Consider the following 25,811-nt stretch of genomic DNA (forward strand, 5'->3'; position numbering starts at 1 on the left):
GAAAAGGTGCTTTCCTCAACTTAAAAAAAAAAGGCAACCCAACAAGATGAGAAGCAAAGCAACAACAAGAATAGGCATTACTTTAAATAATGAAATGCAGTAACCAGCTAATATGTTTTGCAGTTATTGAAGGTTCATAATATATCTTTTTAAAAATTGTGTCATTGCAGCTAATAATTCCAAAAACAATTAATTGTAGGTTTTTTTTTTTTTACTTAAATGAATTGGGGTTTCTACACACTAAAATGAAATCCTGTTGCTTTTTTTCACATTGCTGCGTGCGTTTTTCTTCTTTTTTTTCCTGTGAATGTCACTGCAAAGGAGTGCCCTCTGCTCTGAGCTCAGCCTTTCCACTTGAGCATCAAATTCCTTCCTCTTTGCCTGCTCTGGGACTTTATTTGGGGAACTGTTTATCTTGCCTGCATAACCAACTTGCCTCTCTGTTGCAGGGGAGGAGAAGAAATTTCTCCCAGTCCCTGGGGTTCTTCTCAGACCAGTGAATAATCAAATAAATATCAGATATGTAGAAGAAAAATTTAATGACATACATATGGGGAACCCACATAGCCATAAGTCCCAAGATCAGTGAAAGGGTTGTGTTTTCTGAGCTAGGGAGTGGAATGGAGGCCAGGACAGCGGAGAGGGGAGGGGACTCAAATGATGAAGAGTAGACGCTTTGTCATTAGATGTTTGCCCTCCCATATAGTTTGGTTTATGTCATGGAAAGATAACTTTTGGTCAAGCCCCTGATTTTACATGATACCCCCCCACCAGCTTTATTACTCTGTGTAGTTTAGGGAGTAGCTAACATTTCTTGGAGCCTGCAGAGGCTTGGTTGACTGCAATTCAAAATAACCCACATGCCAGAGGAGCACACCTTGCAGAGGCTTGTCCTGAGTGTCTGTGGAGAACTATTCTTCACTATCGCATTCCCATCAAACTGGAAACTGGTGGGAATGGCTTCCATTGTTTGCAAGTAACCCTTCCTTGACCTCTCTTTCTCTGGCTCCCCCTGACTTTCCCCCTGACCCCCTCCTCTCCCTCTCCCAGCAGCAGTAGATTTCCCTGGAGCCCTTCTTTTCTCCTCTTTGTCTGCTGAACTTGGCTCCAAGTCCTCTTTCACCCCAGGCTTCCGTGCATACCTGTTTTTGTCAAGGGGTGATGTGACTTTCACATTGCCACCCGGATGGAGAACCTCTGGTTCAAGTCTTGCTGTCACCAGCAGTGCCACACTCTGTCAGACTCCTTCTTGTCAGCACTTTATTGGCTTCAGGAAAAACTCTTCTCTCTGGTTACTCTTCCTCACCAATGACTCTTTGACACGCTGGTACATCACCTCTCTTCCTAAGGTTACCTGATTCCTGGCCCTCCAGTACTGCTCTTCCCTCGGTCAGCTCAGATAATATTGTGGTTAACTCATCTGTACCCTTTGAAGATTCCGCAGATATAAGTATCTGAGCTTCAGTGTTCTGTATCCGCAGCCCCATACCTGGTGCTCCCGGACTTCTCTTTGCATGACTGTAAGGCACCTGGCATTTAACAGAGTCAGAAGGTAACAGTACTTTATGATCCCACAGTCATCTCTTGACTGGATTATTGCCAGTCTCCTCCCTGCCTGTCCTGTCCTCACCCTTGCTCTAGTTCCTTTTATTAAAAAGTTTATTATTATTATTATTATTTTGGCCACATCCAGTGGTGCTCAGGGCTTACTCCTGGCTCTGTACTCAGGGATTATTCTGATGAAGCTCAGAGAATCATATGGGGTAATAATGAATGCAGGTCAGCTATGTGCAAGGCAAGTGCCCTACCTGTTGTACAATGGCTCTGACCGCTCTAGTTCCTTTGACTCAATACTGAGCAGCTGAAGGATCCCATTTCAGCAAGAGTAATGGGGCCCTTATCATCTGACCCTTCTAGGGCTCATACTGCTTCTTTCCTGTCTCTTACTCTGTTCCTCCTGCACTGGACCTCAGACACATGTCACAGACCCCTCCTCTGAGCGCCGCTTTAGGCTGGATTACCCCATCATGTCATCCTGCACAGCTACTCCTTCACCACTTTCATGTCGCTGCAGAACAGACCTCTTTTTAGTGAAGATTTCTCCAACCGGCCCTTGGAAGTTCACTCCATGATTCTTCACCCCTAGAGCTTCCATTTCATCCCCCTGGATTTATTTTTCTATATTGTACTTAACCATCATATGAAAAATAAAAATGTTTGCATGCTTTTGTGTTGCTGTTGCTGAGTTTGTTCTTATTTTCCTTTCTTACAACATCCTAGTTTTGTAAGAGCAGAAAGTTTGTCTGTCATGGTGCCAAATTAACAGGAGTGTAATGGAAAGCAACATTAAACCCGGTTGATTATTGCTTTTCATTTCTATAGAATTCTGTCTGACAGAAGCTTTCAGAGTGATTAATTGATACTAATAGTTACTTCTTGTTCTTCAGTTCCTCTGTTTGAAGAATATAAGGACATTCCTTTCGGCCTGTTGTGAGACATTTGGAATGAGAAAAAGCGAACTCTTTGAGGCCTTTGACCTGTTTGATGTTCGTGACTTCGGAAAGGTAATGACGTTCTTTAAAAAAATTTTTTTTTCCAGTTGGGATTGTGTAACCAAATGCTGTTTCTTATTCTTCAGGAGTAGGACAAAGAGCTTGTGACTTAAGTGGCCTGGGTATCTGCATTTTATAATTACATTATATAACTAAGTTTTGCATGTAGATGGCTTTGCCAAAAAACAAAACCCACAAAACAATGCTTGGCCAGAGAGAGAGCTCAGTGGCCCGAGGACAGGCTTTGCCTATGCAAGGCTCTATCCCTGACTGCTCATGGTCCCTAAGCACTCTGGGAGCCACACCCAAGCACAGAGTTGGGAGTAGCTCTGGGTGTGGCCCCCCAAAAAAGGGAAACAAAAAAGCAACAGCTGTGCAAATGTGACTAGAATTAGTTGTACTAAGTGAGAATAAGGGGAGAGACCATGGATATGACTCGTGGGTAGAACACAAACTTCATATTTGTAACACTCTGAATTTGGTCCATGGCACCAAAACTACCCAAAACAAGAAAAAAACGAATGCAACCCAAGGGGAACTTTATCTAGAGTGTTGCGTGAATGTTTGTGCAGTCGGAGGCGCTGAGACAAGGAATGCGGAAGAAATGTATGTCATGGAGGGTCCAGGTTCTCTCTGACTCTGAGAAAAAGGTAGAGAGCCCGTAATCGAAATCTCCTTTTATTGATCATGGCATCTCTAAAGGGCGCAATGCAGTGATGTCACCAAAGGCATCAAAAGAAGTTACAGAAAGAATATTGAGGCAGCAGAACATGCATTGTTTCCTTGCATCCGCAGGCCAGTAATTTTGGCCTCTGGAAAGAAGATACAAAACCAAAACAGAAACCTTTCTTGGGAGATGAGCACTTGGATTTACATCCCAAAGACAAGGCTGGGCCAGCACCTGAAATCTACATCCCAAACACTAGGCTGGGCCAGAGCCTGAAATCTACAATGTCAAAAGATCAGATTAAAGACCAGCCAGGCTTCTGTAAGAAAGGGGAAAACTGCCCCTTTTCAATAGACTGAAATAATTTTCTGAAGGCAGCTTGAAGGGGGAAACTGTTCCTGTCTGAGGTACGGTACAGTCTACATGGGCTCGCCCTGGTAGCTCAGTCCATCCCCAACACTAGAGTTATTTTTCCCACTGGTTATTGAAAAGAATTGTATGTATGTATTTTTGTTGTTGTTTTTGAGTCATACCCATTGATGCACAGGGAACTACTCGGGGTCACTCCAAGATTAGTGTAGGCATGATAAATGCCATTATCCCTGTGCCATCTTTCTGGCCCCTGAAAGAGTAGGATTATTCTTCGAATCCTCTTGCCTGTTTGTTGGGGCCTGATGTCTAAGGACTGGTGTCTTTTCTCCATACAGTCTGCTCTTTCCTGGACAGGCTCCTAAATTTTGGAGGTTGGAAATGTTCAGTTGTTCCTCTTTCTATTTTGACACTTAGGTCAGTGACTTGGAGAAGGCATGAATAACTAAAATGCTGGAGGTTTTTGAATGACTCCTACTGCCTGTTTTTTAGCAGATGCACGTTGGATGTTGTATTTTGATGCTACTTATCATCCCAGATTATTTAATGTTTATTATTACTACTTATGCTTAACTGTGTTTACATTCTCCTGCCATGTGGTCACAGCAAATCTACTCCCAAATTGGACGTAATCTAGAACGAAACCTATCTGAACCCTCGAGGAACAGAATTCACAGCAAGGGTCTAAAAGACAGTATCTAAATGGATTAGACTCAGAGAAACAGAAGACTCCGATAAAAGAAATCTTGAGGGGAATAGCAAGGTTTGGTCAGGAAGAGATGATTATGGTGGGGACCCTATCCTCAAAGGGTCTGATGTGGCATTGCACCTAGCACCCAGCAATTTTACAATACAGTACTTTCAACATTGGAGTGGAGGCAAGACACACTGCAGTACAGACAAGGGTCAGAGTCCCTGGGAGGCCCCAACTTTATGATCTCTACAGTACTAGTGGGTGCCATACAGAGCTCACGTTTATTCTCAAAAATACACATTATAACTCTCTTCTTCCCCACATTTAGAGATTATAGGCATGCTGCTGCTTTCCACTGGAATTTATTTTCCTACCCTAGAGGACCTTTATAGAACTGATTACTTCTGCAAATATGATAACTTACCTGGGCAGAATATTCTTGATTGAAGATATTTCCTATTCAGCACATTGAGTATATTAGGCCAATTCTTCTGGCTTGAAGATTTTCTGTTAAAAGATTGATGACGGTTTGTGGAAATTTCCTTATATGTGACTTTTGTTTTTCTCTTGTCCTTAGAATTGTTTATTTTATTTTTGCCATTTTACTTATTTGCCAGGCTGGAGCAATAGCACAGCAGGTAGGGCATTTGCCTTGCACGTGGCCGATTCAGATTCGATTCCTCCATCCCTCTCGGAGAGCCCGGCAAGCTACCGAGAATATCCTGCCTGCATGGCAGAGCCTGGCAAGCTACCCATGGCATATTCGATATGCCAAGAACAGTAACAAGTCTCACAATGGAGATGTTACTGGTGCCCGCTTGAGCAAATCGATGAGCAACAGGATAACAGTGATACAGTGATACTTATGTCTATATCAAATAATTGTCTTTGGGCTTTTTAAAAACTTTTTATTTGTAAAAAATTTGTAAAACTTATTTGTAAGCTGTAACTACTTGTATGGACACCAAATATACACTGAACATATTTATTTTATACAAAAATGTAAGGGAGATCACTTCTACAAAACTGATGATCATCGGGGTTGGAGAGATAGTACAGCAGGTAGGGCATTTGCCTTGCACATAGTTTACCTAACTTTGATTCTTAGCACCATATATGGTCCACTGAACACTATCAGGAATGACCCCTGAGCTCAGAGTCAGGACTAAGACTAAGCATAGCCGGATTTGGCCACCCCAAATTCAAATAAAATGGATGGTCATTTATATTGGAGTGGGTAAAAACTTACGGTTTTAGGCACATAAGAAATCATGAGAGCCAGGTCATTGAGCCTGCTGATGTAATTATGTTTTGAAAATCAGCTCATAAATGGAAGAACTAAATGATACCAAGAAGTTTGTTCTTACTCTTTAAATTCAGGTACTAGTGTTTTTTCAGAAGATTGTTTGAGTGAGACATGAGTCAATTTTGAAGATACAGTATTTTGCTCACAAAATTAAAGGCAAGCAAATTGTTGGCTTGCCTGGCATTGGGAATAAACATGACAGATGTGAAACAAACAGAAGAGATTCTATGCTGAAACGGAAGCAACTTGGGGAAGCCACTGCTCAGTGGGATAGAGGCTTGAATGCTGACCCACTGTGCCTTGGCTGTCATCTGGAGGTCTCCAGTCTTCTCTGTATCTGACTCTGTTCCACCTTGCAGGACGACAAAATAGAAATGTGTGTAAGAACCTGGATTCCAATATTTTTTTATTTCCTCTTGCAAGCTTTGATTCAGACTATTTTGAGTTCCAAAAAATGTCACAGAGGACAAAATATTTTAAGTGCAAGGAACTGAAAACCATGCCTCCTGATAAAGGGGTGGCAATACTCTTGTCTGGCTCTGAAGTGAAACCTTGAAGAAGACCAACAACTACAGTCCCAGAGAGTCCTCTAAGGTGTTGGCCCTGAAAATGCCAGAAATATTTCTTTTTCCTTTTTTTGACAGCCCTCTGTTCCCCCTTCCTGCCAACTACATACGCACTTTAAAGTGCATGACATTCTTTTTAACTTCTCTTTTGGGGAAATGAAAACTGAAGTTTGAGGAAATACAAAATTGTGAGTTTCACAAAAGTGTGGGCACATGGGATGAGAGCACTTGGTGGCTGAGAACCATTCCCTTAGCCAACCCACGGCAACAGATGGACAGAGGACTGGGGAAATGGAGAAACAGTGCCCCAGGATGGTCAGTGGCTACAGATGAATGAAGGAATGGGAAATCAGAAACAGGACCCCAGGATCGGCTGTAAACCAAAAGGTTGGTTCGTGCCCACCCAAGGACAGCCCACCTCAGCTGTAAGTTTCAAAAAAGCCTGGTGCAAGGGACAGGGTGTTTGGTGGTTGAGAGCTGCCTCCCCAGGCCAGTGGATGGCGACAGACAAATGAAGGAATGGGGAAGGAAGACTGGTTGGCAGATAGTTTATTTCTCTCTCCTCCCAGCAATGTCTCTCCCCTTACAACATAGTAGTTTCTTCTCCTTTCTCTGCAGTGTAGTTCAGCCTCTTTCCTTGCAGCATGATGATTTCTCTTCCTTTCCCCACTGTGGTCCCATTTCTCCTCTTACAGCATAGTTATATAGAAATCATGAAGGGTGGAATACACATAGGTGGGGTTAAGCATTGTCATAATGACAAACAGAGGTAAAGCTGCTCCTTCAGGGGTGGGGGAGCATTCTAGGAGACTAACTCAAGGACAGAATCTCATCTGAGGGTTCAGCACTCTAGATGACTAGGAGATCTGCTCCAGGGTGGGATCTCATCTAAGGTGCTTTGCTTTCTCCTCTCTTCAGCTAGTAATACATTTAAAGAATCATAGTCAATTTATTTCTTACTAATATTTCTAGTCATTTTGTATGAACACAGTAAGTGACATTTTAAGCTTAAAGGTTGGATCTTCTTGGGGACATCATGCTATATATCCCAGACTACAGTCCTCAGGCCAGGTTAGTCTTTCCTAACCCCAGCAGGGTCCTTATTCAGTTACTTCTTTTTGAGTCATGGCAGAGTTTTTGCATGACCATGCTCGTAATTGACTGTACTTCTTAAGGCAGTTAGCTTGTCCCTTTCCAATACCAGGGTAGCTTACAGCTTGCCCTGGGTCCATCCTTGCCCCTCACTGGGACCCTCCTTTTGGGTGTGTTGGGAAGGGAAACTGAGGCTTAAGTCAAGTAAATATGATGGATGCCCAGGAATAAATATTATTTGGAGTCAGTTAACTCCCATGTTACAAAAGCGTAGCATCCACTGTATTCCTGTGTCTATACAAAAAGGACATTGCTAAATAAACCATGTGAAGGACATAAGGGGAAGGGAAAAGAAATATAGGATTATTAATGCCTGATAGAATTGGGTGTGCCTCAGAAGCACTGTTGTAGGAGTGACTCAACAAACCTAAGCTCCGTGTGGGAGGGGCAAAGACAACCCAAAATTATCCAACAGAAAATGAACTAAAGCATTTTTCAAAAGCATTGAAAGGAGCTTTTTATGTTTTACTCAGAGCTAAGTCAAGTAGTTTTGATAATGACAAACTTTCTGAACCGCTCGCAAATGCATGGACTGGTTCTAGTAGAGTAACCCTGAATGGCTGAATGGTTAGACAGTGAAAGCTTTGTGGGACAGTTGGGGCTAAGTAAATTGTGAGCTTCTGGAGGATAAAAGTATTTATGGATACTAAAATATTTTTACAGTGATATCAAACAATTAAATTTAGGATTGTGGGTGAGACCTTGATCCTATACATAACACTTTAAAATCATTTATGTTTTTTGCTACTGCCAAGATTGGTGCAATTGGTCATATGACTGACCAATAATTTGAAACTTGTAGTGGTCTTGGGAAGGAAACAGACAAACGTTTGCATTTTCTGATGGGGACACAGGTTTAAGGTCAGTGATTTTGTGGTCTTGTTTGGGGACAGAGCAGGAGCTGGACCTCAGACCTCTGATTTCCTAGTTTGTGTTCTCCTTTTGTTTTGTCTACATTTTGAGTATCACTATTTTGTATATCCTTAAGGAAAAGGATGAATTTACTGGGAAAAACCAAAGGAATTTATAAAAATAAAAGATAGGGCTGTCTCATGTGGCATCCAATTATGTTTTAGAGAGGAAAGATTTAGGATGCTGAATGAGCCATAGACTCCCATTGTAGGTCATAAGTTCAGGTATGGATATGTTTTCTTTGGGAAGTTGGAAAAAATCTTGGGGAAGTGAAAAAAACAGGAGAGACAGCACAGTGGGTAGGGTGTTTGTCTTGCATGCTGCTGACCCAGGTTTGATCCCTGACACCTCATCTATAAACCTGGTACAGAGCAATCCCTGAGCACAGAGTCAGGAATAAGTCCTGAGCACTGCGTGTGTGATCCGACAACAACAACAAAAACCCCCAAACATTTCAGTTTTAATTTATGATTGATAAATGTTGGATACTTTTGAGGACTGGTGATTATTTTGCCTTTGAGCATGACTATTGAATCCTAATATTGAGCTCTTTATCATTGTTAGTAGGGTATTCTTATCAATCCAAACTCATACATTGGCAAATAAGAATAGTTGTCAATACTTGCTATACTTGAATTTAAAAAAGAATCCTACAGAGAATGGGTAATAATGAGCTTCATAATTTTAATTTCTTTAGAAATTAGCAAGAAAGAGCCCTGGAGGTTGAACAGTCTCTCTCTTTCTCTCTCTCTCTCTCTCTCTGAATTGTTGCATGCTTGAAAGATTTCCTCCAGAAGTCAAGGACGGTCAGAGACCACTGAGTCTTATTTCTTTTGTTTTTGAACCACATTTGGCTGTGCCTTGGGCTTGTGGTCCTGGCTCTGTGCTCAGGGATTGCTCCTGATGGAGTTCTGATGCGGAGTGCTGGATGCCAGAAATTTGAACTGGGGTTAGCTGCATGCAAGGGAGTACTTAACCCCAGGGCCCATCTGTCTCTCTGGCCCTTATTATTCTCTTATTCATAAGGCTGTGGGGAGCTTGCAAGCCCTCTTAAGAATCTTTCTGACTTCTCTCTAGCTTTGGGTTTGGGGATGGTACAAGTCACTCAGCTGGGACCAGAGTGACATGCTGAGACATTTGCAGGGCAATTTTAGTTGGCTGTCTTACAGCTTTGGGAATCTGTGAGGCTGGGAGGAGCTGTGGTCCTCTGGGTACATTTGGAATTTCAAAATGACCCCAGGTAGGAGGGAACAGCTGAGGAGGTGCCTAGTGGCAACGTATGAAGCTGGAATTAAACTATACTCAAATCCAGATACTTGTATCTGTTCATTTTTTTTTTTTTTTTTTGCCTTTTGGGTCACACCCAGCGATGCTCAGGGGTTACTCCTGGCTTTGCACTCAGGAATACTCCTGGCGGTGCTTGGGGGACCATATGGGATGCCGGGGATCGAACCCGGGTCAGCCGCATGCAAGGCAAACGCCCTACCCGCTATGCTATCGCTCCGGCCCCTGTTCATTTTTTTCTTTTGCAATGTAGAGTACATCATTCCTTTTTACTTCATTAAAATGGCTTTCAATAGTTTTCCCAGCCCAAACAGAAATGTAAGTGATCAGCCTGGTTTTTTGAGTCAGAAGATTTCAGTTATGCTAGCATTTCCCACCCTGTTATCAAAGGTGCATGTAACTTGGAGCAATTGATAGTCTCTATAGCTTATGGAAAGAGGGAGATATATGAAGAGAGTGTCCTAGAGTATCCATTGCACTCCGTAAGTAATTAAATAGAAGAACAGTCACATTTCATGGCCAACAATTCTATTCCTTATTGATGGAATGAGTATTATTAAACGTCAGGATTGGGAGAAACTCTCAATGTCATTATATATTGTTCTCATGTTTCTCCTCTAAAGGGCCAAGAAAATGGGTGTGTGGGCCTTTACTTGGTTCCCTCAAAATACAAAAAAGTCTCTATATATTCGGGTCATGCAGTATGATTTGAATAAAAACCTCAAACTGTGGAGTAAGAATTGCATAGGTGTCTTTATTTCCAACAGGAAATAAATAGGACTTAGAGATTGTAGAGTTTGACAAAATGACCCAACAAGTCAGAAACCTCTGCAGGATTCTGTTCAACAACTAAATTGTGATTTTGCTCTTCAAATGAATGAAAAATCTACTGCATAGAAAATACTACAAAAAAATGCCTGGCATTATGCTCAATAAGTGATTTTGTGAACTGATTTGTTGGGGGAATGGGGTGTCTTTTTTTAAAATGGAGTTTCCAACATAGATTATTCTGACATCATCTCTCCACCATTGTGAACTTCCTTCACCAGTGTCCTCAGGGTCCCGAAACCTTGGCAGACTTGACTTGTTGAGTTTGCTCATTGTAGTTTGGGTCTCATGCTTACAATGTTGTTCTGTGACTTGGACTTATGTATATACCACACTGCTGCCCCATAGATGTGGTGGGAGCCCCTGCTTCTGTTACCTCTTATTACCTATCCCCTCCAGTTCTCTGTCCTTCTCATTTTTATAATCTAGGGTGAAGGGTAATCTAGATATCCTCCATTTGATACCTTGCATTCCCTGGTTCTGTTATTCTGTATAACAAAGATAAGATCACCTGGTGTTGTCTTTCTTCTCTTGACATACTTTACCTTAACATGAACTCTAATTCAAATTGCAGTTAATTGCATGATTTCATCATTTCTTGCAGTTAACATAGTATTCTGTTGTGTCGATGTGCCACACCTTCATTATTCACTCATCTGTCCTTGGACACCTATGTTGATTCTGTAGCCTAGCTATTGTGCTGAGTGCTACAATGAATAATGGTGTGCATATGTCCTTTTGAATGAATGTTTTTGTGTCTTGAGATAGCTGCTGAGGTAGTGAAGTAATTTAAATCTATTCTGGCACCAGTACTTGGTAGCAATAGATCAGAATTTTGAATGTGAATGTGTGTGAAGTTAAAAAAGAATTATTTTAATGGGATTTTCTTAAAATTTAATTTACTTGGCTTATTTCTGGCACAGATTATTAAGAAAATTATACATTCGCAGGTGAATATGCATATGCTTACATATCCTTGTTTATATCTAATGTTATACTATTTTTTTGTGGTAAGAAATTTTTCCATTCTCTTATTAATATATAGCTTAGTTAACAATTCAACTCAACACTTATCAACTCTCCTACCCTCTTTCAGAATATAATTAAATTACAAGCTACATCAGTTTCAGGATAAGAGGTGACTTAATTCTTAAATTTTTTTTCTTTTGCTTTTTGAGCCACTCCTGGATCTGTGCTCAAGGATCACTCGTGGCAGGGCTCAGAGACCGTATGTGGTGCCAGACTAGCTCCTTGTCTGCTGTACCATATGTCTCTGTGACCCTGGCAAGTTAAAAACTAAACCTCTTTAGGTCCTTAAATACCTTGGGAAATTAAAAAATAAACCTGAATTGGAAAAAAATAGGCATCTGTCAATTACAACATTGTTTATTGTTTCTAAAAAAAAATCTGAGAAAAACAAATATTAAAAATGTGCTGAGAAAACCAAATATTAAAAGCTTAAAGTAGTAATGGACTTGAAATTGTGTAATGAAGTTTCACAACTTTCTATACTATCACTACTAAGAGGCTTTAGTGTTTTCTGCTCTCAAAAACTTTTTTTTTTTGTTATGTGCTCAAATTTTTGTACTGTGTAATGCCTTAGGATTGGCCGCATGAGAGTATTTGCTCAGGCTATGCCTATGGTTTTGGTTTTCATGCTTTCCTGCCACATGGCCAGAAGAGTCTGGCCCAGAATGAGCTGTTGCCTCAGCTGGCACTGGAACTCGGATGACTGACTGACTGTTCGGTCTCTCCCTGCCCGTTTCTTCCGAAGCCCCACATGCATCTGACACACAGCCTAAGCCTACTCTCTGCTTCTGTGTGTTTTGTTGGAGTGGTGCCTGGCTTTCCTAACCACAGGAAAACTCTCCCAACCAAACGCTCCTGAATTTTTCTTGGGTTTAGTCAGGGACCTCACCTTGACAGGGTTAGAAAAATCCTTATGAGCAGTGCAGATGCATTGATCAATAATTAGGAACATTTTTTTTATGTCTTTATGTAACCAAGATAAATTGTCTTGGCATGTAAATAGAGTCCCTCTTCTGTTTCTTTCTTTTTTTTTCTCATTATTTGTTTGAACTTCTCTGTCTTCATTAAAGTTTGCCATTTCTCTCTGAAACTATCTTTCATTCTGAATCATTCCAGGGTGTCTGGCAGGGCCTGGGCAGTCCTGCCTCACAGCCTCCAGTAGTTTGATGCTCTAGTCTCTGGCTTGTTGGCACGGGGCTGTAAAGACTTGTTCTGCATAATCCTGTTCACAGTGCTTGTTGTCTGCTCTCGTAGTCAGGTTCTCCCCAGCCCCACACTATTCAAACTAGCACTCTCTTTTTGTTTGTTTGTTTGGTTTGGGGGCCACACCTGACAATGCTGGGGGTTACTCTTGGCTATGCACTTAGGGAATCACTCCTGGCAGTGCTTGGGGGCCATATGGGATGTCAGGGATCAAATCTAAGTTGGCTACATGCAAAACAATGTCCTACCTGTTGTCCAGTCCCAACAGTCCCAACGGTCTGATGTTTTTTTATCCCTCATTAAGCCTGGCTGGGTCACAATTTCCAAGTAGTGCCTGCTATCTTTTCTGACCATAAAGCTTGGACCATGGGCTCCTTATATGACCCTGACAGGCCACCAATTTCCACTACTGGCATTTGGGCTTGTTGTTGGTTTCTTTCTTCCCTGAGGGTCCTGGATTCTTCCTGCAAGTCAATGGACTTCCAGCTAATGGGGGCTCAGGGGACTGAGGGCTCTGAGAGGAATTAGCCTCTGCACCCATCAAAGGCCTCTTTTATGTTCTTGTCTGGAGCAATATACACTTATAGTTACACAACTAGGGGGGAGCTTTCCAGTGATTTCTTCCCTGGAACACAGAAAATTGCTTCCAGGACCTGCACTCTGTCTATTTGAGTAAAGATAGAGGAACAGCTCCTCTGTAATATATGCATCTGCTTGGCTGTTCACACAATTTCTGCATCATTAGAACTTTATGCTTATTTTTTGCACAGAACTGACTTTTCAAAGAAACAGCTAATTGTCCTTTGCTTTCTAGTATATTTCCTAGGGATAGTCAAAGGCAGATTTTGCATCCTTATTTGTTTCCTTACTTGTCAAGGGACTCGAAAGAGGTGCAGGGTGAGTGGGTGTGGGGGAGCTCCTCCCAGAAACTCTGGGTAAGAAGGGCTTCTGTGTAGTGTGGCTGCTCAGGACTGAGAAGTTCCTGGATTCGACATTGCTGGTGCTGATGCTTCCTCAGGCCACCCAGGTCATGTAGGCCCTGGGGCACCAGGGATACATCAGGGGGTGCTTGGGAGACCGTGTGTTCCCAAGGATCTAACCAGGGTCAGTGAATGCAAGACAGACGCTTTAACTTTTATACCATCTCTTTTGCCCAAATAGGCAGCAGAATGTTGGATTCCATTTTTTAATCCATTTTGCCACACCGTGTCTCTAAATTGGTGCATTTAGTCCATTGGCATCGAGAGAGATTATTGTCATGGGGTTTTGTGCCATCTTTCTATGAAATTTTTGTGTGTGGGGGGTTTGTCTTGCCTTACAATAGCCCCTTCAGTCCTTCCATAGGTTGGTTTTAATTCTGTGAAGTTCCTGAGCTTCATTGATGCATGAAGTTGCAAATGATTCCTTCAAATCTGAATAAGAGCCTAGCTGGATTAAATGTTCTTGGTGACGCATTCATTTCATTAAGTTTTTAAACATGTCCAACCATTGACCTTGCGCCTGAAGAGCTTCATAAGATAGGTCTGCTGTTTATCTAAGAAATGATCCTTTGTATGTAATTTCCTTCTTTGATCTCGCTGCTTTCAGTATTGCATCTCTATCTATGAATTTAATGTTCTGATTAGGATATGTCTTGGTTTTTTATATTAGGGTTTTTTAGCTGATACCCTTCGGGTTTCTTGGATCTGGATGTCTGCATTTTCCAGCTCTGAGAACTTTTCAGTGATGATTTATTTAACTGTTACTACCTTATTAGGGTTGCCTCCCTGTCCTTCTGGGACTCTGATGATTCTTATGTTGTTCCTCTTGAATTTATCTCATATGTTTCTTACCTGACATTGAGCTATTTTGAGGTCTTTTTGCATCTTTTGTTGTTGCCTGCATTCTTTCTGAAGCATATCTTCAAGCTCACTGATTCTGTCTTCATTCTATTCATGAGGGCACCCATTGAGTTTTTCATTTCATCTACCTAATTTTTTATTGATGACACTTCTGTTTGTAGTTTTCTTATGCTCTCATTTCACCCTGTATTTTATTGGCTGTCCATTCCATTGTTGTTCTCATATCTTCCTGTATTTTATTGGGTGTCTGTTCCACTGTTTCGTTGAGCCCATTGACCACCCTCACCATTTCATCTCTGAATTCTTTATCAGAGAGAATTTGTATGTGGGTACTCCATGTTGGGGCTTCAGGGATCCTATCTTCCTCCCCTTCATGGTGGGTTTCTTTCCTTAGTGCTGGTGGCAATGTGGGCGTGGTGATGTCTTCTTCCCCCTCTAGAATATTCCCTTCCTTTTTTGGTGTTCCTTTGTAATTATATGGAGCTGTTTTGGAAATGGACCTTATGGGTTATAGTAAGGGAGTGTAACTGCTGTGTTAGCAGCCACCCACTGGAAAAGCCACGCCCCTCGCCCCTGGGCCCTCGCCTTTCTAACCTGTGGGTGGGGTTTAGTGGAGTTTCATAGGTTTGAATCCTGCTCAGTAGCCTCTAGGAACTCGGCCAGGGGCCACTGTGCTTCTGTCCCCACCTCTGCTTCATTCTATCTCTTCTGCCCTAGATTTTTCATTCTCACCGCTCTGGTACCTGAGCTATGTAAACACCATTCTTTACACCTTAGTGATTATTCAAGTTTATTTTTTTTAAATCTGCTTTCTATTTTTTTTAGCCATATTAAAATAACAGAACTCTTGCCATTTTCTTATCTAAACAGAAATAAAATTTCTAAAATTGTATTTTGCAAATAATCCCCAAGCTGCCACCCCCCACCCCCACCTATTTACCTGACAAATTTGATAGTCTGGGGGAAAATATTCTATTCTGTTTAAATAAGTTGAATAAACACTGTATATTATGTCCTCTCTCTGTGGATGTAGCATAGTAAAGACAGTGAAATGTCATGAAATGAGGAAATCTTTTGCTCACTCTAGGATATTTCAGATTTTAATCTGAGAAACTTCAAATGATAATAGGCTTCACGTGATCATCACAGTTCACTCTATAAATCTGAATTACTTTCTTTAAAAATTCCTCTTTGCTCATTTGAAGTAGTGTTGTCTGTGTGTGACTGAAGACAAGGGGATAGAGGGAAGGGGCCTTTCCAGGCAAAGGAAGTAATATAATAATCAGTAATCTAGCAAGTGATGACAGCTTTCTTCATTTGGAGCTGAACAGTTACACCTCGGGTTTCCTCCTTGCATTAGGGCCTGGTAAGCATGATTCTTGAGATAGCCTAACCATCCCCCGCCCTCACGTTTGAATCACTCCAAATGTACTTAATCTCAGAGGTTCAGTACTTGACATGCAAAGTCATGCAAGGTTACTTCTTGGCAAGGCTCTGTTTCTTATAAAATGTTTCACTTTCTCTCTCTCTCTCTCTCTCTCTCTCTCTCTCTCTCTCTCTCTCTCTCTCTCTCTTTCTCTACTCTTTGAGTCCCACCAAATAAAGTTTTGAAAGTCAAAGCATAACTACACTAATTTGGGGAAAGACTGAAGAGAAATAAGAGTATAAAAAAGAATCTTGCATAAAAATTTTAAAAAAATAATCTTGCTTTTTTTCCCCTCTTCATTTGGTGGCTATATTTAGTTATGTGACTGGTACTATTTCCAGAAATGAAAATTTCATTTGAGAAGTGAAACTGGACTTCTCTTTGCTTTTTCAAGGGTTTCTCCATAGTCCAGCATTGAATTTTTGGCCAGCATTAAAAATATTAGGTTATATATATATACACAGGTATTGTTTTATAGATATCCAAAGATATTGTTTGTAGTGCTTTATCAGATTTTGTTTAACTGAAAAGATAATTCATAATTTTAAATGCATTAATTTTTTCAAATATCTCTAGCAGGCACTGTTATTATAATTACATATTTACTGAGCTTCTCAGAACTTTGATTAAGATTTTTAACATGCGATAGATATGAAGCTTTTTGAAGAGGATTTTAAGCCAAAGTTGCTTTTAATTTTCTCTTTAAGATTGCCCCATATTACAGAAGATATAAGTACTAAAGAATTATGATATAGCAAGCTAAGTACAGTAATACAGTAATTGACAAATGAAAAGGTGTTGTGGAGGAATACAAGATAAAAGAATTGGCTCTTCTCATATGTGGGGTAAAAGAAGGTACCCTGAGGTTTTCTTACATTTGATCTAGACAGAAAAATAGGATGAGTTATTGCTGCTGACAGTTATTCATTAGGAACTTGTATTTGTTACCGTTTTACCACATCTCACAGCAGTGGTGAGCCATATTTATCATCAATTTATGTCTTAAGACTCCTTGAAGAAAGTGTAGAGATGTAAAGATCTTGGCTTTTAGAATAAACCAGGGGTCTGAAACATGTACCTTGAAAGTCCAGTTCGTGATGACTTTACTGCACTGCCCCCAAGCAGAACTGGGAGAACACCCGCTAGGCAGTGGAAAGACATGTAGCTAGAGGACCAGAGGAGGATCTGCCTAGAAGTTTGGAATTTTGCAGAGATTTCTGTGTAGCCTGGGTCTGAGAGACAGTTGGATGAACTGGATCTTCAAGTTCTGCAGAGAAATGGGGTCACGGTATGAGATTGGCACCAGGGATTTGTAGGATCTTCATGGATTCTGATGAAGGACCAATTAATTTTTTTATTACAGCTAACTATAGATCACTCATGTGCTCTTGAGCTAAGCACACTGTAGCAGTGGGGAGTTGTTGCTTGGGACAGTTGTCGCACTGATGGTTCCAAGAGTGCATGTGAGACTGGGCAGTGTGGCTGAAAAATTCAGTAGGCGGCTTCTAGAGTGTGGGTTAGAAGGGCCCAATTTTAGAACTTTGGGTGTTTAAAAATTGATATGACCAATGTAAAGATAGGAGAGAAAGGAAAGAACACTTATTCCTGAGAGAACAGTTATTCCTGACTGAGGGGGTAAGTGGAGTTCACTGCAAGAGGAAGAAATAGAGCAGGAGCAGGTGTAGCGTGAAACAGTGTTTTTCTTCTTGTTGATGTAGGAGAATTCTAATGGCATTACAGTCCCTTTAATCTAGTAGGTATTTTATCATTTTGATTTTCAGAGTTTTAACTATATTTGATAATTCTTAAGTTTTCTTGTCTCCCCACACTGCACGCTCTCAACACACACACACATTCTTTTTCTTTTTTGAATTGAATCACTATGTGGAAAGTTACAAAGCTTTTAGGTTTAAGTCTCAGTTATACAATGCTTGAACACAGATCCCTCACCAGTGCACATATTCCCCCACCAAGAATCACGGTATACCTCCCCCTCTACCCCCCAACCCCCGACCCCGCCTGTGTAGCTGATAAATATCACTTTACTTTCACTTTACTTTGATTACATTCAATATTTCAACAAAAATCTCACTATTACTGTTTGGAGTTTCTTCCCCAAAAGTCGAACCTGCTGAAAAGGAAGGATTTGATAATTTGTTTTCCATTGCTGAGAATGAAGAGATATGAGGTTGTGTGGCCACAATAGCAGCCACAGTTTTGGATTTCTGTATTTTAGCATTTTAGTAGCTAAGTCCAGAGAAATTTCTGCCAGAAATTGCATTATTGCAAGCTTGTACCTTTCTGCTACTTTATATTCCACATATGAGTGCAATCTTTCTATGTCTGTCTCTTTCTTTCTGACTCATTTCACTCAACATGATACTTTCTATGCTGATCCACTTATATGTAAATTTCATGACTTCATCTTTTCTAACAGGTGCATAGTATTCCATTGTGTAGATGTACCAAAGTTTCTTTAACCAGTCATCTGTTTTTGTACACTCTGGATTTTTCCAGATTGTGGCTATTGTAAACAGTGCTGCAATGAACATAGAAGTGCAGATGTCATTTCTACTATACCTTTTTGCCTCTCTGGGATATATTCCCAGGAATGGTATTGCTGGGTCAAATGGAAGCTCAATTTCTAATTTTTTGAGAATCGTCCATATTGTTTTCCAAAAGGGCTGAACGAGTTGGCATTCCCACCAGCAGTGAAGGAGAGTTTCTTTTTCCCCACATCCATGCCAACACTGGTTGCTTTTGTTTTTTGGGATGTGGGCCAGTCTTTGTGGTGTGATATGACATCTCATTGTTGTTTTGATCTGCATCTCCCTGATGATTAGTGATGTTGAGCATTTTCTCATGTGCCTCTCAGCCATTCGGATTTATACTTTGGGAAAGTTTATGTTCATTTCATCACCCCAGTTTTTGATTGGGTCGGCAGTTTTCCTCTTGTGGAGTTCAACCAGTGCATTGTATATTCTTGATATCAACCCTTTATCGGATGGCTACTACGTAACTATCCTTTCCCCTTCTGTAGATTGTCTTTGTATTTTGGTCACTATTTCTTTTGAGGTGCAAAAGCTTCTTAGTTTGAAATAGTCCCATTTATTTATCTCTGTTTTCACTTGCTTGGCCAGTGGTGTGTCATCTTTGAAGATACCATTGGCCTCAATATCGTGGAGGGTTTTGCTGGCCTTGTCTTCAAAGTACCTTAGGGATTCTGGTCTGATGTTGAGGTCTTTAATCCATTTTGATCTGACTTTTGTACATGGTGATAGGTGGAGATCTAAGCCCATTTTTTTGCATGTAGCTGTCCAGTTTTGCCAGCACAATTTGTTAAACATGCTTTCCTTGCTCCACTTCACATTTCTTGCTCCCTTATCAAAGATTAGATGGTCACATATTTGGGGGTGGGTATCAGAGTATTCTGACATACCCCGTTCCATTGGTCTGCAGCTCTTCCTTTGTTCCAGTACCATGCTGTTTTAATTACTACCGCTTTTTAGCAGAGTTTGAAGTTGAGGAGGTTGATTCCTCCCATTTTCTTTTTCCCAAGAATTGCTTTAGCTGTTCGTGGGGGCTTATTGTTCCATATGAATTTCAGGAGTGCATGCTCCATTTATTTGAAGAATGTAAAGGGTAGTCTTATAGGGATCACATTGAATTTGTACAATGCTTTGGGGAGTATTGCCATTTTGACAATATTAATTCTTCCAACCCATGAGCAGGGGATATCTTTCCATTTCCTTGTGTCCTCTTTTATTTCCTGAAGTAGAGTTTTGTAGTTTCCATTATACAAGTCCTTTACCTCCTTAGTTAAGCTGATTCCAATGTACTTGATTTTTTGAGGCACAATTGTGAACGGGATTGCTTTTATCATGTTGCTTTCTTCTCTCTCATTATTTGCATATAGTAAAGCCATGGACTTTTGGGTATTGATTTTATAGCCTGCAACTTTACTATATGAGTTTATTGTTTCTAGGAGTTTCTTGGTAGAGGTTTAGGGTTCTCCAACTATAGTATCATATCATTTGCGAATAGTGAGAGCTTGATTTCTTTTTTTCCTACCTGAATGCTCTTAATATCTTTTTCTTGCCTAATCGCTATTGCAAGTACGTCCAGTACTATATTGAGCAGAAGTGGAGAGAGTGGGCATCCTTGTCTCGTCCCTGTTCTTAGAGGGAAGGCTCTTAGTTTTTCCCCATTGAGGATGATTCTTGCCATAGGCTTGTGATAAACGGCTTTGACTATGTTGAGGAAAGTCTCTTCTATACCCATTTTGGCGAGAGTTTTCATCATAAACGGGTGCTGGATCTTGTAAAATGCTTTCTCTGCATCTATTGATATGATTATATGATTTTTATCTTTTCTTTTGTTGATATGATGGATTATGTTGATTGATTTCCGGATGTTAAACCATCCTTGCATCCCCCGGATGAATCCCACTTGGTCGTGGTGTATGATCTTTTTGATGAGTTGTTCAATTCTATTTGCTAATATTTTGTTGAGAATTTTCACTTCTGTGTTCATCAGGGATATTGGCCTGTAGTTTTCTTTTTTTGTTATGTCTTTGTTTGCTTTTGGTATGAGCTTCATAGAAACTGTTTGGGAGGGTTTCTGTTTCTTCAATTTCCTGGAAAAGCTTGAGAAGAACTGGCAAGAGGTCCTTTTTAAATGTTTGGAAGAATTCGCTAGTGAATCCGTCTGGACCTGGGCTTTTGTTTTTGGGACACTTTTGATTACAGTTTCAATTTCCTTGATATTAATAGGACTATTCAGGTATTCCAGATCTTGGTTCAGGCTTGGAGATTATAGGAATCCAGGAATTTATCCATTTCTTCTATGTTCTCTTGTTTCGTGGCATACAGATTTTCAAAGTAGTCTCTCATGATCTTTTGAATTTCTTTGGTTTCTACACATACATATTCTGATTCTTCTGTAGAAGCTTATATGGTAGAACAGTTTAAAATTTTTCTTTTTGATTTTATTCTTTTAAAAATTAAACTTTTTGCTTGGGAATGATTAGCAGTACTCTTCTGTATTTTCAAGGCTTTGCAAATATCTGTTAATAAGTATACATAATATTTTCCCCAGCTTAACTGTTGGGCCATTTACTAACTCATTTGAGTTTGGAGGTATTTAATTCTGTCACATTTGTTTAAAGGTGAGGTATAATTTATGCAAGTCACAAATGGAGTTCAATGAGTCTAACTTGGTTCCAGCAAATTCTGCACATGACAGATAAGAAATCAGTGTGGAAGACTGTTTAACTCCAACCTGAGATTTGAATAAACCAATTTGTCTCTACAGGTGGTAGTTACGCAGAGTTTTGACCTCTAGTTGTTGTACCTGTGTATTTCCTTCAACAGGATTAGCTAGAAAAAGAGGACGGTATTGTTTTCATATTTGTTCTCCTGTGTTGTTGTGGTTTTTAATACTTTATACACATCTATAGGAATGAAGTGCTGGCCTTTGCTTTTCCTGGATGGTTGAGGCATGGTTTGGGGGTGGATCTGGGTGAGTGCTCTCGAGAATCTGCACAGATTAACAGGGGGAGTGTGTACCAGGATCAGTAGGAACCCCAGACACCTACAGGAAACAATGTTTGGCAGTCACTGCTGCTGTGTGGAGCCTGACTACGCCAGCTTCCTTGGCCTCTAGTGTCAGAGTCACTTGTCACTTGTTTTCCCTCTCTTGCACCTGTGTCTTTGGAGAATAGCACTGAAGAAATATTGACTGTGGATTTGTGTGTGTGTGTGTGTGTGCATGTGTGTGTGCCTTACGCTGGGTATAATGCCCTTTAGACAGGAAAAATCCAGCTGAATCATCAGTGTCTCAGAATCAGTGGTGTGAGGACAAGCCAATGCCAGAGTCAAAAAGCACCAGGTTTGCATAAGTGATGGGCTTCGAAATCTTTTGGAATATTTTCCATAGAACTCCATGCGGATGTGTGCACACAACTATTTTCACACAAAATGTGCTTAGTGTCCTAAGGTGTTGGGTTTACCTCACCACTCTCCCCTATAAAAGACAATGCTGGCTGCTTCACAGTTGGTAGGCCCCGTTAGATCATTTCCAGTCTTTAAGATGTCTTTTTTAAGTAGCTGCCTATTCATAATTCATCTTGGATAAAGTGATCACCTCAGAAAAGCTGTATTAAGAGATATTGGTCAGTCTAGGTCAGATTTGGAAGATGACTGATAACATTGTCTATGGGATGAGCAAAATAAAACAAAAGTACATAAAAGTATAGGTTAAGGCTAAAATGAACTGTTGACTCCTTACATCTATCATGTTTTACTTTGCTCTAGCAGAATTACTGCTGTTATTTTTCTAATAGCATTGTAAGGTTTCAGGGAGGAAATAGAACAATTCAAACATATTCACAGTAAGTACAAATTCTTAGCAAGCTGGTAATGTAAAATTCATGGCATTGTGGTGAAACTGCTATAAAATATCATGAAAGAGAAGTGGTACAAATTGGTACTTAAAAAAATAAGGAATTTTACATTTGTTGAAATGTGGCTTTTGATTGTTAGGTTTCTCCCAAGATTTCCATTGGTAAATAGGCATGTAAGTAGATAAATGAGTAACTGAACTGAACATGCATTTCATCTTTGCTGTACTGTTTTTGACTGAGAATTGGACTCCCTTCACCTATATTTAGAAGATTTCTGGTGATGGCACTGAAATTTCTCAAGTAGTGTCAGTTCCAATTACAGACAATAAATTATTTAGAAAATCATCACTAAGGATAAATTATAATCTGGTTTATGAGATCTTACTGCTTATCCCCTGGAACAGCATAGAATCAATTTACAGCTATCTTAATCTGTCAGGTACCTGAAGATTATTATGATGCTCCTCCAAGCTTTTTGCTTAAAACTAAATCATGTAACATCCTCAATTCTTTCCCTTCACTTGGAACCTGCTCACGTCTAAGAATAACTAAGGGTGATATAACTTCCCCCCACCCTTTCTCTGCTACCCTTCCAGACCTGAAGAGTGCAGTCCTCCAGGTGAGCACTAAAGGAACTTAGACCACACCGTGCAGAGGGCTAAGGGGGTTGGTACCCACCTGCTGAAGGGCACAGATGAGGGCAGGAGAGCTGTGAAACAGGCCTCTTAGTATCATCTACAAAGGACTTGTCTATGAGGGAGTGTCCAGCACCTGTGAATTTTACTTTAGGATTCAAACCCCAGGAAGGAAGTCTCAGTATCCCCTGACTCATGGTCCCTTAGATGGAGTTGGAGGTGGTGGGCTGCAGTCAGGCCGTGAGGGCTTGCATGGTGAGAGGGAACAGCACTACTTTGAAATCCAGATCCACGCATGAGAAGGTGACCCCCCTGCTCTCCTGGCAGGTTGGGACAAGGTCCTTGTGAGATGAGACTTCTCATAAGCTCTGTCAGGGAGCTGAGCAAGTATTGGTAAGGCTGTCTGTGTTCAGAATCAGTCTTGCCTGGCGTTTGCTGAAGGTGTCTGTTCTCCAAGACTCCTTTTAAGCAGTACTAAGCCGGTCAATGACTTGGTACTTCTTCATCTGTGCAGTTAGAGTTTTTGCCAGTCATTTTTCATGAGTCACAGAAAGCTGACTTCCAGCATGCCAGACATGTTGAGGGGAGGAGACCCCATCAAAGAGCTAAAGGCAGCAGGCACAAAGCTACCTCCCTCTGGAGGCTGAAGGAAGGGGGTTGAGGATAGGCCATTGGCTTAGTGGCTCTGCACTACCTCACTCAGCACAAAGCCAGAACCAACCAGGGTCGTGGCCTTCTCTGGCGATTGACCACTCGTCTCGTCCTGGTTCCTATGGCTCTACCAGCTCCTGGTCTATGAAGGGCTGAGGGTTCCAGAGCTTCACAACAGTACTTGAGGGACCAAGTGGTGATGGACAAAGTTCAGGATCTTGTGCAGGATACTTGAACTATCTCCCCAGAGCCCTTTAAGTAGTTCTGTTTCTTTAATGTTAAAGAACTAGAAGCAGAAGAATTTCCTTATGATTGGATATATTCCCCTCCATTTAAGTTGTATTAGTGCTAGCTATTGCGGCAGCACCCACGTGGTGAGAGCCACCCTCTAAGACCCCTCAACCCGGAGGTAGGACTTTCTTTAGTGACATAGCCTGTAGGTGGTCCTGGGAGGGGGGCGTTCCCGGCGCGCCTTCCACCCAGAGATGATCCGGAGCCACGGCATGAGAAGCAGACCCTCCGCGCCTAAAGACTGTGATCCTGAGGTCTCCTAACCCATTTTGGCACCAGAGCAGATTCTTGCAGCCATCCATTTTGTCTGTGAACTGAGCTAGAATATTAGAAACTTAAAACCGCGCGGCTGCTATCGCGGCCGCGCAGACTCAAAGTCTTCACCCTCAGCAATGAAGAGAAATTATTAGATGATGCCTATTCAGCAGGCCTGATTGTTGGGGAAAATTTCTAATCAATAATAGTGAGTTCTGTATGGAAATATGGAATGTACTCAAAGTTTATAGAGAATAAAGGGAATATCATTAGCTACTTAGATGGGGGGTGGAGTGGGAGGGGGGTGGAGTGGGGTTCTTGGTGGTGGAACATGTGCACTGGTGAAGAGATGGGGGTTTAATCAGTATTTGACTGTGACTTAAACCTGAAAGCTTTGTAATTTTTTTCTTTCTTTTTTCACGGTGATTCAATAAAATATTTCTTTAAAAAAAAAAGAATGAATTACTACCCTAAATAGAATTTCCTAACTTTGTCTTGCGCCTCTCAGTCACCTTGCGGCAGCCCTGACCCCTCCCTCTTCACCAGGTAACTGGGATTTTCCCTTTGAGACCCTGCCCCCTGTCGAAGAGCTCTCTGATCGCCCCCCCACCCCCTGTCCACGGTCTGGGGCCTGAAGCCCCCAGACCCGTCTCGTGCCTTTCAGTCACCTCAGGGCGGCCCTGACCCCCCCCCCCCTTTGCCAGGTTGTTAGGGGCGTTTCCACACATCAGGGAATGTGGCCTTAAAAGGGCGTGGCCTCCTGGAGCGGCCACAGTTATTTTTCTCACTCCATGCATTGTGCTTTGGCCACAATCCATAGAATCTGTTCCTCTGAAGAATACCCTGGTCATCTTAGTCACTATATGTTAATAGTCAACTAGCCTAGCCTAGCCTAATTTCACAAAAACTGTCAGTGAGCACATCAAGCTGCACATAAAGTCCTTTATAAAAAGATCATAGCCCCACGTCTTCAGTTGAGGCCCCTCTCAAGCTAAGGAGAGCGCCTGATAGTAAAGCCCATAACAACATGAAGAAACAGCAAAAATCCCCACTGCCAGGAGAGATGGAAGGGAGGATCTCAGCAACCCAAGCAGTGACTTCCCAGAAATACAACCTCCTCTCAGATAAAGAATTCAGAGAGGAAATCGTGAAGATGGTTGACGAACTCAAAGCAACTATGGAACAAACATCCAATAAATTAAGGGAGGATATGGATGCAGCATTAGAATGGTCCAACAAGATAATTCAGGAAGAAATGAGAGCAGAAATTTCAAAGCTACGAACAGAAGTCACACAATTAAAAGAATCGGTAGATGAAATAAAAAACTCAGTAGGAGCCCTCAACAGTAGAATGACTACAACCTAAGACAGAATCAGTGAGCTTGAAGACGAGCTGCAGAAAGCATATAGGCAACAACAAATAATGGCAAAAGACCTCAAAATGGCTCTAGAGCAAATTAGAGTCCTAGGGGATGACCTCAAGAGAAATAACATAAGAATCATTGGAGTACCAGAACCACAGGGAACCAATCCCAATGAAAAAAACACAATTAAAGACATCATTGCTAAGAAATTCCCAGAGCTAGAGAATATGGACATCCAGATTCAAGGAGTCCGAAGGTGCCAGCTAAAAGGAACCGAAATAAAAAATCCCCAAGGCATATAGTCAGAATGATGGATGTGGATAGAGACACAATACTGCAAGCAGCAAGATCAAAGAAGGAGATCATATACAAAGGAGCACCCC

At 41.2% G+C, this 25,811-nt stretch overlaps 1 protein-coding gene across 3 annotated transcripts in view; it reads left to right on the top strand.

Moving 5' to 3' along the window:
* The window catches only part of VAV3 (vav guanine nucleotide exchange factor 3), a 397,029-nt gene that overhangs the window by 79,455 nt on the left and 291,763 nt on the right, over positions 1-25,811 (top strand). For all 3 annotated transcript variants that reach the window (XM_055145748.1, XM_055145749.1, XM_055145750.1), the window contains exon 2: positions 2,448-2,564. In XM_055145748.1, the coding sequence (XP_055001723.1) occupies positions 2,448-2,564 (117 nt within the window). The remainder of the gene's footprint in view (positions 1-2,447; positions 2,565-25,811) is intronic.

Source organism: Sorex araneus, chromosome 8 (genome assembly GCF_027595985.1).
Source record: "Sorex araneus isolate mSorAra2 chromosome 8, mSorAra2.pri, whole genome shotgun sequence".
Lineage (NCBI taxonomy): Eukaryota > Metazoa > Chordata > Mammalia > Eulipotyphla > Soricidae > Sorex > Sorex araneus.